At 42.2% G+C, this 16999-nt stretch overlaps 1 protein-coding gene across 4 annotated transcripts in view; it reads left to right on the top strand.

The window, feature by feature from the left end:
* adgrb2 (adhesion G protein-coupled receptor B2) overlaps positions 1-16999 on the top strand; it is an 898475-nt gene that overhangs the window by 596732 nt on the left and 284744 nt on the right. For all 4 annotated transcript variants that reach the window (XM_052036166.1, XM_052036168.1, XM_052036167.1 and 1 more), the window contains one exon: positions 4408-4451. In XM_052036166.1, coding sequence (XP_051892126.1) covers positions 4408-4451 — 44 coding nt within the window. The remainder of the gene's footprint in view (positions 1-4407; positions 4452-16999) is intronic.

Here is a 16999-nt window from a genome sequence, read left to right as displayed (position 1 = left end):
TTATTTTCTGGTATTCTTGACACTCAACATTGCCTTGGTTTCTGTGTTTCCAATCAGTTCACTGGGGCCCCTTTTCTCATATCTCTTCGTCCCATTCTCCACACTCTGTTTGAATTTATATTTATTATAATACAAAATAACCAATAAAATTGACTTAAATATGTGTTTGAGTATTAATAAAGAATAACATCCAATAGGCCAGGAAATCTTCAAGTTCAGCATCACCAAAGTCCCAAACGTGCTGGATGATCAGAATTTTACGAGATGGTGAAGAGTTTGGGCTCATCATATTCACTCACCTCACTCTCCTCTATGGATAATTCTCTCCTCACAGGAAATGATTCATTGACTATAAGTTGCATCACATCCTACCCAAGTATCTCCTTCCTCACCATTCCTGTTATACCTTATTACCAGGCCAATCCCACTTTCCTCATCCTTTTTGTCTGACATTTCAAAATGTCATACCCCGGAATATTTAGTTCCCCATCTCAGTCACCATATAATTGCTTCTCTTTAATGGCTATTACATCAAGCCCATTTATCTCCAAATAATTTGCTTCTTGTTAAGAATGCTTCGTAAATTAAGATAAAGTGGCTTTGAGTTTAAATCTTTATAACCATTACTTTTTCTAATTATACTTATTCACTCTTGCACCTTTACTGTTAAAGTCACTGAGTCTCTGTATTATTACCGAAATTCCTACTCTGCTCTATGTCCTTGGCTTTATTTTGTTAAAGTTATTAATTTTCCCCTTACCTAAACTGTTCAGTTTATAACCATGTAATTGACCCAAGTTAACTGACTTTCCAGAACACTGGCCCAGCCAAATTTAAGCCGAAATGTAAAAAGCTGCTGACGTTGGAAAACTGAAATAAAAGCAGAAAAATCTGAAGATACTCAGGCAGAATCCGTGGAGAGAGAAACAGGGTTAATGTTTCAGAACAATGATCCTTCATTAGAAATGGAACCTTTTTCATTGGCCTGAATGTTAACTTCATTTCTCTCACACAGATGTGGCCTGACCTGATGGTTGTCCCCAGCATTCCAGCATTTTATGTTTTACTTCTGGTTTAAGCAGAACCAATTTGAATGCAATAGCTCGCTCTCTCTTCAGTATCATTGCCAACTTTTCCTTCCCCCACCACCACTTCCTCCCCCACCCCCCTGCCAACCTCATCTGACATAACTGTATTTCAATCTGTCTGAAACTATGCCAATTTGTGTGTGGCTCAGGCAATACACCACATGTTCTAAATTCAACCCTAACCCATTAAAGTTCCTCAGCTGAGCCTTATACTTGGCTCAGTTAAACTGTTTGGTTAAACACACACACACACACACACACACACACACAAAACTCAAAGATCTTCTGGAAAATCTTGGCTGGAGATATGACTAGTTCTGGAAAACAAGTCTGCTTTTAGGATGTTGTGAGATGCTACGGCCTTTTCTATGTCCAGTACACTAAGCTGTTTCTTCATATCCTGCAGAGTGAGCCAAATTGGTTGTTGCAGTCGGGAGTCGGGTCCTCAGAAAGTCATTGAGGTTAACCATTCATGCCACTTGTGTGTGGCTGAATATTGCTGCAAGTGCTCCAGCCCTGCCCTTGCACTCATGCTGTCCCATTATTTAGGATGGGGATGTTCGGGAAGCCTCATTGCCCGACTGGTTTAATTGTCCAAATCTGGCATTACTGTGGAAGGTGCAGAGTTTTGATTTGGCCCATTAATTTTGCAATTTTTTTTTAGCTTCTCCCTGATCTTGTTACTCTGGGGAACAGGAATCTATTACAATCTGTAGCCAGGAAATACATCACTAGATCGTCAGTTTAACTGTTCATACCCACAATGAGCAACAGAATTTTATCAAAGGATCACAGAAATGTACAGCACAGAAAAGGGCCTTTCGGCCTGCCTCGTGCATGCCGACCATGATGCCTATCTACACCAATCCCATTTCCCTGCATTAGGTTTGTATCCCTCTATGCCTTTCCTATCCAATTACCTGTCCAAATACTTTTTAAACATTGTAACAGTATCTGCCTCTGCCACTTCCCACTGCAGCTCATTCCTGAAATACACCACCCTCTGTGTTTGGAACCCCTCTGATCGCCTTGAAATTTCTCCACTCTCACCTTAAACCTGTGCCCTCTAGTTCCAGATTCCCCAGTCCTGGACAAAAAGACTGACTATCTGTCCTATCTGTGCCCCTCATAATTTTATACACTTCCATAAAGTCTATCATCAACCTCCCTCGCTCCAGTGGGAATAGACCCAGTCTGGCCAATCTCTCCTTATAACTACTGCACTAATAGATAAGAACTAGCGGTAGCAGCGAAATGGTTATAAGATAAAGAAGGGAGGAAGTGGAGTGCTAAAATTACCTGTAAGACTTGAAAGTTGAGTGCTGAGGGTAGGGATGTAAGAACAATGTCAGCATCAAGTGCAGTAGAGGATGAATGCCCTGAGCTGGCAGAGGAGGAAAAGAACCTGAATGGAAGAGTAGGAGTTAACTTGAACTGAAGAATGAATTTGGTAGGAGAAAAGAAATGAAGGAAATTAGAGAAAAAAATTAGAGAATCAATGAGGAAAAGGAATGAAAAATGCCTCTGGGTCAATTCAACAACTGCAAAAATAATCTTAAAATTACTTAGCAGTCAGAATTAGCAGCAATGTTTACCATTACACATCCACAGCTACTTAAATTGTTTCTCTGGAACTGAAGGAAAATGTGAGTTTTTTACCATTGTATGCCATTTTACCAGGGATATGTTACCATATATTTAGGCTTTCTTTGGGATCAATAGCTTTCTTGACGTGTGTTTGAATGCATGCAATGAGTATATGATACCCAGTTTAAAAGACCAAATATGGGAAAAGATTTTCCACTTTTCCTCCACAATTTCACAAGATCATGGGTTATCCTGTAACTCAAGTTGAAGTATGATATTGGATTATGGTAGCATGGTTGTTACATCATGGGGCAGGTAATCTTGAGTCACGGTTAAAGGGTCCAGAGCATGTGTTCAAATCCTTTCTGGGCAGCTTGGGATTTTAAATTCATATAACATAACTCCGGTTTTAAAAAGCTGATATCTGTAATGATAACCTTGAAACTAATAGGTTGTCATCATAAATATGGGGATCTGCTGTCCTTATCAGCAAGATCTATGATCCCACAAATTCCTGATGCCCCTTGATTTTTCTGTATCCAGATTTAGACCCAAGGTATTCCCTGATTGCCACTTCAGTTACTTGCCCTGCCTCATTCCCTAATAGGAGGTCCAGTATTGCACCCTCCCAAGTAGGACCTTCTATATATTGACTCAGGAAGCTTTCCTGGACACACTTCACAAATTCCTCCCCATCCGTGCCCTTAACAGTGGGTGGCCCAGTCAATGCCAGGGAAATTAAAATTTCCCACTGATACAATCCGATCATTCTTACAACTATGAGCAAATTCTCTCCACACCTGATCCTCAAGTTCCCGCTGACTATTGGGGGGGCGGGGGGCGGTCTATAATACAGTCCCACTGGAATGACCCTCCCCTCTTTGTTTCTAACCTACCCATGTAGCTCCACTGATCGATCCGCCAAGAATATCTTCTCTAAGTTCTGCTGCTCGTTCTTCCTTATCAAAAAGGCAACACACTTCTCATTTACCTGTATCTCTGTCACACCTGTATCCTGGAACATTGAGGTGCCTTTCTCTCAGTTATGGTTCTGTTATGGCTATAACATCCTGGTCCCCAGAGCCAATCCATGCTCTGAGTTTGTCTGCCTTACCTGTTAAACCTCGTGCATTGAAATAAATGCACTTTAACTGAGTATTTCTTTCCCCCCCCCTTTACTGTGCCCCTGGCTATCCTCATTACTAAACTTGTTCTTACTGGCTACAGCTTTATCCAATGACTTGCTCCTGCTCAAGAGTCCCACCCCCTGCAATCTCGTTTAAACTCTCTTGTGTAGCACTAGCAAACTTCCCTGCAAGGATATTGGTGCCTCTCCGGTACAGGTCGCCTTTATCCCAGAAGAGATGTCAATGCTCCAAGAACCTGAATCTCTGCCCCCTGCACCAGCTCCTCAGCCACAAATTCATCTGGCCCATCTTTCTATTTCTGACCTCGCTAGCATGTGCCACCGGCAGTAATCCGGAGATCGCTACCATCGAAGTCCTGCTTCTTAACTTCTTACCCAACTCCCTATACTCATTCTGCAGGATCGCACCCGTTGTTTTACCAACATGTACAACAACCTCTGGCTGTTCACCCCCCCCTTGAGAATGTTCTGCAACCATTCAGAGACATCCTTGACCCTCACACCTGGGAGGCAACACACCATCCTGTTTTTCTTAGCAATTGAATTAATTGTATTAATAATATGTATTAATGTTTATTATTACAGGGAACATCTGACCCACACTGTGTTGTTTGGGACGATTCCAAAACGTAAGTGTTATAACTGGTAACTTTTTTCAAACATCATACAGATGTTTATCCCACTCATTGTTTTATTTGAGAATGAACTTCTGCACAAAGTAAACAGAGAAACACTTTTTACTAGCACTCTGTTGTTATGAATCATTACCAACAGATTGTTTTCCTTCTGCTCCTGAATATCTACATTACATGGGTTTTAGCGATGGAGATTATTTGAAATTATTCCCACAAGCTCTGTATTTTTTATCCCAAAGTCCATCAGTTTATGTTCCTCCTTCTCCTGCTCTTTGTTTCTTTAGCTCCAGTCACTTCCCAGGTTTATTCTTTCAAGCCCTTCCATTATTGTTTCCACCCCAGGCTGGATCCATTTCAATCATTTTTTTGCTGCCTTCCCCAATTGTTTGATGAATTTAAATTCCTTACTACTGCTGCTTATTCTCGGATTTTAATCTCATCTTTGATACTATTTTCTCAACCCTTGAATTCTCAACCCTTGAACTCCACTCCCTACAATGTCCTTGTCTCTTTCTTTGTGGATGAATTTTTTGGCAGGAGCATTGTTTCCTTGAGTGGGTGAATAAGATTAACTACTATATTCATAGGATTATTTGCATTTTTTTTTGCATTTATTTATTGCAGTATGCCTGATAATATGGCTGGTAGGGCTTATCCTGAAAAGTGCTGTTCTGCACAGCTAATGTGGATTTACCGGTATCATATAATCAGCACCTCCTGAGGCGCCTGCTTAAAATCAAGCTAAAGATTTCACTTTGACCAGAACGCATTTTATCAAAGTGAAATTACCTTTATGCCTCTTTGGCTCTAGAACTGTGTCATCTTAATTCTGCGTTCTTATTCACTGTTATTATATTAAACTTTATATGAATTATAGAAGAAGAAAAAAAATCACATAGCACAATGTAACTCAATTACAAATTAATAATGAGCATGAAAGTAAAAGCATTTGGGTGAACAGGACAAAATATTTCAAAGGATTTGTCTTCTATTATCAATTAATGTACCATTTGGTGAGAATTAATCATAAGACAGATAACAATAGGTCAGTTTTTGAAATCATATGGTAATTATTTTGTTAATCACAATAAGTGGCTGAATAACTTACCCCTTGTTTCATTATGAAATTAGAAACTATAAAGTTCTTTCCTTCATTCATTAGTAGGGGATTAGAGACTTAATAGTTTTTAGCTGCCAAGTCCAACTCCTCCCATGCACTTGTCTGAGTCTGAGCCAGACTATTCATAAGCTTGACAGGGTATGTGACTCTAAGTTAAGCTTGCAAACACATAGCCACAACAAGACTTCCGATTTCCATCTTCATTTAGTCTTTCCCTGATCTTGCTCAACTTATCTGTTGCTTAATGTCTCAATTTCTCCAGGCTCAACTGTTTTAATGGTCTAATGGCCACACATCCATCATTCACCCTTCATAAGCTTTAACTCATCAAGTACTCTGCTGTTCTTATACCAGTTAGCATCAACTCTTGATCAGGCATCACCAAATGGCTGCTGATTTCACAATGCCTCAAACTTAAAATGCTCAGCCTTGTGGACAAATCATTCCATCACTCATACCTTCCTATTTTTGTAACCTCCTGCTGTTGTGAGAAATCCACATGGATGTCACGTGACAGTAACGACACTGACCCCCGCTGACCGGAGGACAGCATTGCTCCTCTGATCGGAAGCGATACTACTGTCAATCAAGGTGCGGCTCCACCCACTCCTTAGGTGTGAGAGGACCTTTTGCCTCTGAACTTGCCTGACCACTCTGAACTGACCTGACCCCTTTGTCCCTGAACCTGCCTGACCATTGGCTGTGGCAGGAACCTTTGTCTTTGACTCCCACACCATTGGCTCGTTTAAATCACAACAGTGAGGCTCCACCCAGCCTCCTAGCACCATAAAAAGGGCTGTGTCCATTAGCCCTTCCTCTTTGATGACCCCAGGAGTAGTGAGACAATGCTGCAGAGATCATTGGTAAGAGTGCATCACCACATGGTCAGGGAGCATTAAGGGCCAATGCTAGTGTGGGATGGGCATTGTATGTGTGTGAGTGTATTTTACCCCAGTTGCGATTTCTCTCCCGTGTTCGTGATATCCTGTGCGTGAGTGAGCGTGTGTCTGTTCCCATCCATTCTGTCCCGTGTTTGCCTTTGTGATTAAACTAGTTCTGGTCTACAAAGCCCGAGTCCAGAGTCCTTGATCCTTAAGACAGAAAGAATGATTTCACACAACATTTGCTCACGAGAACACAAGAGGGGATCACAACCGGGGTAAAATACACTCACACACACTGATACAAACAAGCACACAATAACAATGTACAACTTCAGGATATAACACTTCAATGCCTGACGCACACTAGCATTGGCCCTTAAAGCTCCCTGAGTCTGAGTGAAACGCTCCCTGATCATGTGGTGATGCACTCTTACCAATGATCTCTGCAGCGTTGTCTCACGACTCCTGGGGTCGTCAAAGAGGAAGGGCTAGGGGAGGCAGCCCTTTTTATGGTGATAGGAGGCTGGATGGAGCCTCACTGTTGTGATTTAAACAAGCCAATGGTGTGGGAGTCAAAGACAAAGGTTCCTGCCACAGCCAATGGTCAGGCAGGTTCAGAGACAAAAGGTCCTCTCACACCTGAGGGGTGGGTGGAGCTGCACCTTGATTGACAGTAGTGTCACTTCCGATCAGAGGAGCAATGCTGTCCACCGGTCAGCAGGGGTCATTGTCGTTACTGTCACGTGACAGCCATGTGGATTTCTCACAACACCCGCAGAGCTATAACTGTCCAGGAACTCTGTGCTATTCTACCTTTGGAATCTTGCATTTCCCCATTTATTGTAACATCACTATCAGTGGTCATGCTAAGATTTAAATCTGGAATTCCCTCTTCTGGTTCTTTAATCTTCATTTCTGCTTTAAAACACTCCTTAAAATTTTGACAGTGTCTCCTTTAGTGGTTCTCTGTCAAACATTTACAGTATGCAGAGTATCTTAGGATATTTAGCAATGTAACAAGTGCTTTTTCAGATGCAACTATTGTTTAAGTATCATTCTGAACCTATAATCACTGAGTTCCCAATTGAGTTCACTTACTGGAAAGAAGATGGAACATCAAGATAATTGATGGCCAAACTGCCAATAAGAATAGCAGTTTAATCAAACAGCTGTTAAAGAGTGAACTTGGCCATTCGATACCAGAAAATTAAAGTGATTGTTCACATTGTGGAAGTCAAAAGAACTTCAGATGCTGGAAACCCGAACTAAAACCAGTGAATGCTGGAAACACTCAGTAGGCCAGGCAGCATTTGCAGAGTGAGAAACAGATGATATGTAAGGTCCTGGACCCTTCACCAGAACATCATTCTGATCAATTGCCCCAGACCCGAAACATTAATTGTTTTTACTTCCACAGATGCTCGCTAACTTGCTGAGTGTGTCCAGTGTTTTCTTTTTTTTTCATTTCAGCTTTTGCACATTTTTGGTTATGCAAGAGCTTAACAACAGAGACATAATCCAATGGGCCATGTGTCCTGCCAGCACAATGTTCACCTACCATAAGGATATATTTTTCAATTAATACTACACTTACCAGGAGCACATGGTCAGATGAGACCCAAGTGAGGGTCTGACATGGTTCGTCACTCACCAGCAGCTGGTATTCTTAGTAATGTTTTCACTTTCCAAAGCGTATCCTGCTAATAAAATATCTGAATTGCCAGAAACACAATATTAACAGGGTTCATCACTAACCAGAAATACATACTGCTAACAAGGATCCTTTATTCCTAGGAGCATATGCTGCTTGCAGGATCCTTCACTTTAGCTTTGTTTCTTGCATAGTTATGCTGAATGCCATTATGGTTAAGAAGTTCCTCAATTTCTTGATTGACTCTTAACTGTTATCCTGATTAGTTCAGAAGGCCTAACTCTGATCTGTTAGTTGTGGGACCACTTTCTCAATTGATTTCAACATACAAGTGTCCCTTTGTAGTTATTTACATTGATGTCTTTCAATGTACAATAGGTTGTGTTCTTCGCATGGGTTGATCACTCAATTTGATGGTGATTAAGAAACAAAGGAGATAACAGACCATGAAGTTACAGGCTGTAGAGATGTAGACTTCTACCACCCCCTCCTCCTGCTGGGATTTCTTTAGGATCTGCTGAATATCAAGCTTTGGCTACTAGATCTAACTTTAGTTTTAGCTTTGCATTAGTGCCACACTGCGGAATGTTTGATGTCCCCTTTGTGGAGAGAACACAATCCTTATCGGTTCTTAAATGGTCACTTCTGTTAATGCTGTTTTGAACAGATGTGTCTGAAAAAGTAATTGTTGTGGATTGTCTCATCATCTGATTCAGACTTAATCTGGCAATTATTTCCTTCAAGTTTTCAATGACTCAGATCAATGATGGAACCAAAGCTGGTAAAAATGATGAAGTCCTCCAACTATAATGTCATTTCTGCCTTGCTCTTGGTGTTTTCTCCAAGTGACCCTAATATTGGAGGAGTGCTGATTTGTCAGTTGCATAAAACCCTTAACTTTGACTTTGACCTTGAATTTGTTGAATCTGCAACCATGAGATGTCATGAAATTCAAAATCACTACTGTTCTTGACTGTGTGTAAATTTATCTCAACAACTAATCTAAACTGCTGATGAACCAATCATATTTGAGAGAAAGTTATTGATGAAAGATTTATGTGATTAGATAAAATTCTGTAGATAATCAATCTTCAGTAACCTGCAAAACAGCTGAAAAGAGTTGTGCAATGTTATTGAATAGGGCTTTGCAAGCAGATGGAGCTGAGACTGTCTAATTCATATATTGATATAACACCAAGACTTTTGTCAATAGGTCCATCCAAGACAAAAAGAGATCTATCTCATCAAAGGCAAATAATTACTGGCTTCTTACTGGAGTAATCCAAAATAAGTCATACTGAACTTTTATTCATCATCCCGTTATCCTACGATTTCTTATTTTTCATTAGTGGAAATAATGACAATAATAATGAATCTTCATTATGCTGTTCTGTCAGCCACACCCCATTAAAATGTGAATGGATCAGAAACATTAATACATAAAACCATTAAATTTTTTTAGACAGTACCTTAATAAATAAAGCAAGAAATTCAATGTTAAATTAACTTCTCAATTTTTTCCACATGCAGTGAAGTAAAAGAACTGCTGTAGGAAGATGATGCAAATGCATGACAATGGTCTACATAAATATTTGACATTGTACCTATATCACAGCTAACTAAAAGGAAAGTACAGAGCATAATGACAGTCTCAAGCAGTATCTAAGAATATTGTTGGTGTAATAAGAAAAAGTGTTAGAAATACTGAGCAGGTGAGGCAGCATCTGTGGAGAGAGAGTTGAGGACCTATCCTTAACCTGAACACTTGACTCACCTGGTAAGTATGTCCCACATTTTGTTTGCATTTCAGACTTAAAGCACTTGCAGAATTTTTGTTTTGGACACCATTGGTGATTCTTACAATTTAAATAAAGCAATAGACTTCTGCAATGCTTCATATCATCCTGGTCACCACATAACATAAGATGCCACCAGGCCTGAACTTCAAAGCCACGAGGAAACATTGGATGGCTGGGGTTGTGTAATTTGAAACAGGAGAGGCTAAGGGTGCACTTAACTGAGATCTAGGGCCTAGAAAGAGTAAGTAGGAAGGACCTATTTCCCTCAGCAGAGGGGATAGAAATCAGTGGGCAGAGATTTAAAGTAATTGGTCGGACGATTTGAAGGGGGTGTTGGGAGTCTGGAACTCACTGCCTGAAAGGGTGACAGGTAGAAAAACCTCATCACAGTTGAACAATACTTGGATGTATATTTAAAGAGCCTTGACCTGCAGAGTTATGGACCATGTGGTGGAAGGTGGAATAGGGTAGCTCTTTATTGTCTAGCATGGCATTCAAGGAGAGCTAGCAAACTGGATACAAAATTCACTGGATAGTAGGAAACAGAGGGTGATGGTGAAAAGATGTTTCTCAGACTGAAGGTCTGTGAATAGTTGTGTGCCCCAGGGGTCGGTGCTGGGCCCATTGTTATTTGTCATCTCTATTCACGATTTGGATGAGAATATACAAGGAATAATTAGTAAGTTTGCAGATAACACTAAAATAGGTGGTGGTGTAGACCGTGGAGAGGAGTACCAAGAATTGCAACGGGATCTTGATCGGCTGGGTAGGTGGGCTGAGGAATGGCAAATGGAATTTTATTCAGATAAGTGTGAAGTGTTACATTTTGGAAGGACAAATCAAGATAGGACTTTTACATTGAACAGAAGGGCAATGTACAAGACGTTGGTGAGGCCACATTTGGAGTATTGTGTTCAGTTTTGGTCATGCTGTTATAGGAAGAATGTGATTAAACTGGAGAGAGTGCAAAAATGATTTACAAGGATGTTGCCAGGACTCGAAGGACTGAGTTATCAGGAGAGGCTAGACAGGCTCGGGCTATATTCTTTAGAGTGTAGGAGACTGATGGGTGATCTCAGAGGTATATAAAATCATGAGGGGCATAGATAGGGTGAGTAGTCTTTTTTCCAGGGTTGGGGAATTGAAAACTAGAGGACATAGTTTTAAGGTTAGAGGTGAAAGGTTTAATAAGATCCCGAGGGGCAACTTTTTTTGTAAAAAGTGGGTGGTAGATATATGGAACCATTGGAAGTGGTTGAGGCAGGTACATTAGATACATTTAAGAAGTATGTGGACAGGTATATGGATGACAGGAGTTTAGAGGGATATGGGGTAAGGGCTGGAAATGGGATTAGCTTGACTATGCATCTTGGTGGGCATGGACAAGTGTGGGCTGAAGGGACTTTTTCTGTGCTGTACAGCTCAATGACTCAATCACTCCAGGTGACGGGATGATTGGCCTCCTTCTGTGAAGTAATTTTCAGGATTCTTTGATTCCAATATTATCTTTAATCATTCCTGAAGGATCAAATATTTGCTAATCATTATACGCTGTAAATCTCTCTTTCGTATCCCCATTCTCCACATGGTAGGCTTCTTCAGAAGGTCAGAGGGCATGGGATCCAGGGAGGCTTGGCCGTGTGGATTCAGAATTGACTTGCCTGTAGAAAGCAGAGGGTTGTGGTGGAGGGAGTGTGTTCACATTGGAGGGCTGTGACTAGCGGTGTCCCACAAGGATCGGTTCTGCGACCTCTACTTTTCGTAATATTTATTAATGACTTGGATGAGGGGGTAGAGGGGTGGGTTAGCAAGTTTGCAGACGGCACAAAGGTCAGTGGTGTTGTGGATAGAGTGGAGAACTGTCGAAGATCGCAGAGGGATATTGATAGGATGCAGAGCTGGGCTGAGAAGTGGCAGATGGAGTTCAATCCAGAGAAGTGTGAGGTGGTACACTTTGGAAGGACAAACTCCAAGGCAGAGTATGAGGTTAATGGCAGGATTCTGGGTAGTGTGGAGGAGCAGAGGGATCTGGGGGTTCATATCCACAGATCACTGAAAGTTGCCTCACAGGTGGATCGGGTAGTTAAGAAAGCTTATGGGATGTTAGCTTTCATAAGTCGTGGGATCGAGTTTAAGAGCCGCGAAGTAATGATGCAACTTTACAAAACTCTGGTTACACCACACTTAGAGTACTGTGTCCAGTTCTGGTCTCCTCATTACAGGAAGGATGTGGAAGCGTTGGAAAGGGTGCAGAGGAGATTTACCAGGATGCTGCCTGGTTTGGAGAGTATGGATTATGAGGAGAGACTAAGGGAGCTAGGGCTTTACTCTTTGGAGAGAAGGAGGATGAGGGGAGACATGATAGAGGTATACAAAATATTAAGAGGGATAGATAGAGTAGACAGCCAGCGCCTCTTTCCCAGGGCACTAATGCTCAATACAAGAGGGCATGGCTTTAAAGTAATGGGTGGGAAGTTCAAGGGAGAGATCAGAGGAAGGTTTTTGTTCAGAGTGGTTAGTGCATGGAATGCGCTGCCTGGGGTAGTGGTGGAGACAGGTACGTTGGTCACATTCAAGAGATTGTTAGATAAGCATATGGGGGAATTTAAAATAGAGGGATATGTGGGAGGAAGGGGTTAGATAGTCTTAGGCGAGGTTTAAAGGTCGGCACAACATGGTGGGCTGAAGGGCCTGTATTGTGTTGTATTGATCTATGGTTCTATGGTACACATGTTATAATCCTATCATTACATAATCACGTAAACGAAATAGAAAGAGATAAAAACATGTATAATCTTGTACAAAACATAGAACAGTACAGCACAGGAACAAGCCCTTCAGCCCACCATGTTGTGCCAGGCTAATTAAACTAGTAATTAAATGCATAACTAAACTAATCCCTTCTACTGACACAGTGTCCATCTCCCTCCATTCTCTGTACAGCCATGTGCCTGTCTAAGAGGCTCTTAAACGCCTCTATTGCAATTGCCTCCACTACTATCCCTGGCAGCACATTCCAGGCACCCTCCATTGTGTAAAATACTTGCCCTGCACATCTCCTTTGATTTTACCCCCTTTCACCTTAAATGTTTGGTCTCTAATATTAGACATTTCAACCCTGGGAAAAAGACACCAGCTGTGTACTCTATCTATACCTCTTATAATCTTATAAACTTCTATCAGGTCTCCCCTCAGCCTCCACCACTCCAGAGAAAACAACACAGGTTTTGTCCAACACATGTCCTCTAATCCAGGTGGAATTCCGGTAAACTTCTTCTGCAGCCTCTCCAAAGCCTCCACATCCTTCCTATAATGGGGCAACCAGAATTAAATGCAATACTCCAGATGTAGCCTAACTAGAGTTTTATAAAGCTGCAACATAACTTCCTGACTCTTGAACTCAATGCCTCAACAAATAAAGGCAAGCATGCCATGTGCCACCTTTACTACCCTATCAATTTGTGCAGTCACTTTCAGGGGGCTACAATTTGGACCCCAAGATCCCTCTATACATCAACACTGGTGAGGGTCCTGCCATTAACAGTGTACTGTCCCTTCACATTTGACCTCCCAAAGTACAACATCTTACATTTGACCAGATTAAACTCCATTTGTCATTTCTCCCCCCATATCTGCATATGATCTATATCCCGCTGTGTCTTCGGCAATCTTCTACACTATCCAGAACACCATCAATCTTTGAAACGTTAGCTAATTTACTAACCCACCCATCTACATTTTCATCCAGGTCATTAATAGTATTACAAACATCAGAGGTTCTAGTACGGATCTCTGCGGAACACCACTGGTCTCGGACCTCCAGCCAGAATAAGTCTGATCGACCATTACCCTCTGTCTTCTATGGGCAAACCAATTCTGAATCCATCCTGCCAAGTCACTGTGGATCCCATGCATCTTAATCTTCTGGATGAGCCTGCCATGAAGGACCTTGTCAAACACCTTACTAAAATCTGCATAGACAACATCCACGGCTCTACCTTCATCAATCACGTTCTTTACCTCCTTGTAAAACTCAGTCAAGTTAGTAAGACACTACTTGCCCCACAGAAAGCCAAGCTGACTGTCCCTAATTAGACCATGGTTTCCCAAATGCTCATAAATCCTACCCCTAAGAATCCTCTCCAATAGCTTCCCTACCACTCACTTGAAACTCACCAGTCTATGGTTTCCAAGATTATCCCTATTTCCCTTCTTGAATAACAGAATAACATCAGCTACTCACCAGTCCTCTGGGACCTCACCCGTGATAGAGAGGACATGAAGATCTTGGTCAAGGTCCTAGCAATCTCATCCCTTGCCTCTCTCAATAACCTGGGGTATATCCCATCAGGCCCTGTGGACTTATCCGCCTTAATGTTCTTTTAAGAGACCCAACACTGCCTCCTTCTTTATCTCAAAATGCCCTGGCATATTAGCATGCTCCACATTGATCTCCCTATCCTCCATGTCTTTCTCCTTGGTAAATAACAATGCACCATATTCATTTAGGATTTCGCCCACATCCTCCACGTCCAAACACATGTTTCCTCCTTTATCCTTGAGTGGTTGGTCCTACCCTCTCCCTAGTTATCTTGCTCTTGATATAGGTAGAGAATTCCTTGGGATTCTCTTTAATCCTGCTTGTCAAGGACTTTTCCTGGCTCTCCTAGTTCCCTTTTTGAGTTCTTTTCAAGCTTTTTTATAATCCTCAAGGGCTTTGTTTCATTTTAGTTTCCAAAACCTTACATACTTCTTTCTCCTTCTTGACTAAATTCACCACCTCTCTCAACATCCAAGGTTCCTTTACCTTGCTATCCTTGCCCTTCCTTCTGACCAGAACATTCCTGTCCTGTACTCTGTGCAGTTGGTCTTTAAACACCCTCCGCATGTCAGCTGTTGACTTGCCCAAAAACAGCTGTTCCCAATTAACTCTCCCTAGTTCCTGTCTAATACTTTTGTAATTTGCCCTGCCCCAATTTAATACTCTCCCGCAAGATCCATACTTATCCTTATCATTTGCTATCTTAAAACTTAAGGAGTTGTGTTCACTGTTCCCTGAATGTTGCACTGAAAGGTCAGTCACCTGGCCAGGCTCATTTCCCAACACCAGGTCCAGTACAGCCCCTCCTCTTGTTGGACTACCTACATACTGATTTCAGAAGACCACCTGGACGCATCTAACAAATCCTGCCCTGTCGAAACCTCTAGCACGCAGGAGATCCCAGTCCATTTTAGGGAAGTTGAAGTCACCCACTGCAATAACCCTATTGTTTTTACACCATTTTCTAATCTGCCTGCATATCTGTTCCTCAATGCCCCAGTGGCTATTGGGGGTCTGTCGTATGCTCCCATCAGAGTGATTGCATCTTTCTTATTTTTGAGTTCTAACCATATAGACTCAGTGGATGAGCCCTCTATTATGTACCCTTTGACTGCTGCTGTGATATTGTCCCTGATTTATAGTGCAAGGGTAGTAATCTCCGGATTGCTGCCTGTGCCACGTGCCAGTGAGGGTAAGAATAGGTTGATTTGGCAGATGAATGTGTGGCTGAGAAAGTGATGCAGGGGGCAGGGTTTCAGATTTGTGGATCATTGGGATCCCTTCTGGGGAAGGTATGGCCTGTACAAAAGGTACAGGTTACACTGGAGGGGGACCGATATCCTTGCAGGCAGGTTTGCTGGAGCTATTGCGGAGGGTTTAAACTAGTTTGGTAAGGGGAAGGGAACCTAGGTGATAGGTCAGAGGATGGGACAGTTGGTGTACAGGTTGATGCAGCGGGTAGAGAGACTGTGAGAAAGGATAGACAGTTGATAGGGCAAAATTGCAGTCAGTTGGATGGGTTGAAGTGTGTATATTTTAATGCAAGAAGTATCAGGTACAAGGGTGATGAACTTAGAGCATGGGTCAGTACATGGAACTACGATATTATGGCCATTACAGAGACTTGGCTGTCACAAGGGCAGGAATGGCTGCTGGATACTTCAGGGTTTAGATATTTCAAAAGGGACAGGGAGGGAGGTAAAAGAGGTGGGGGAGTGGCATTGCTAATCAGGGATAGTATCACAGCTGCAGCAAGGGAAGACTGAGTCAGTGTGGGTAAAAGTCAGAAACAGGAAGGGAGCGATCACTCTATTGAGAGTATTCTATAGATACCCCCCATAGCAACAGAGACGCTGAGGGACAGATCAGGAGGCAGATTTTGGAAAGGTGCAAAAATAACAGGGTTGTTGTCATGGGTGATTTCAACTTCCCTAATATTGAAATCATTCCCCCACCTCTTTTACCTCCCTCCCTGTCCCTTATGAGCCTGACTGAATTCTTTGAGCATGTGACAAAAGACATTGATGAAGGTAGGGCAGTGGATGTGGTGTACCTGGACTTTAGTAAGGCGTTTGATAAGGTTCCCCATGATAGGCTCATTCAGAAGGTCAGGAGGCATGGGATCCTGGGAAACTTGGCTGTGTGGATTCAGAATTGGCTTGCCCATAGAAGGCAGAGGGTGGTTGCAGATGGAGCGTATTCTGCCTGGACGTTGGTGACTAGTGGTCTTCCACAGGGATCTGTTTCTGGGACCCCTGTTCTTTGTGATTTTTATAAATGACTTGGATGAGGAAGTGGAAGGATGGGTTAGTAAGTTTGCAAATGACACAAAGGTTGGTGGTGTTGTGGATAGTGTAGAAAGTTGTCGAGGGTTACAACGGGACATTGATAGGATGGAAAGCTGGGCTGAGAAGTGGCAGATGGAGTTCAACCCAGAAAAGTGTGAAGTGATTCACTTTGGAAGGTCAAATTTGAAGGCAGAGTACAGGGTTAATGGCAGGACTGTTAGTAGTGCGGAGGAACAGAGGGATCTTGGGTTCCATCCATAGATCCCTTAAAGTTGCCGCACAGGTTGATAGGGTTGTTAAGAAGGCATATGGCGTGTTGGCCTTCATTAGATGGGGGATTGAGTTCAAGAGCCACAAGGTAATGTTGCAGCTCTATAAAACCCTGGTTAGACCACACTTAGAATATTGTGTTCAGTTCTAGTTGTCTCACTGTAGGAAGGATGTGGAAGCTTTAGAGAGGGTGCAGAGGAGATTTACCA

Source organism: Pristis pectinata, chromosome 22 (genome assembly GCF_009764475.1).
Source record: "Pristis pectinata isolate sPriPec2 chromosome 22, sPriPec2.1.pri, whole genome shotgun sequence".
Classification (NCBI taxonomy): Eukaryota; Metazoa; Chordata; class Chondrichthyes; order Rhinopristiformes; family Pristidae; genus Pristis; species Pristis pectinata.
The sequence above is the reverse complement of the archived record's forward strand: the minus strand, read 5'-3'. Positions and strand labels throughout refer to the sequence as shown.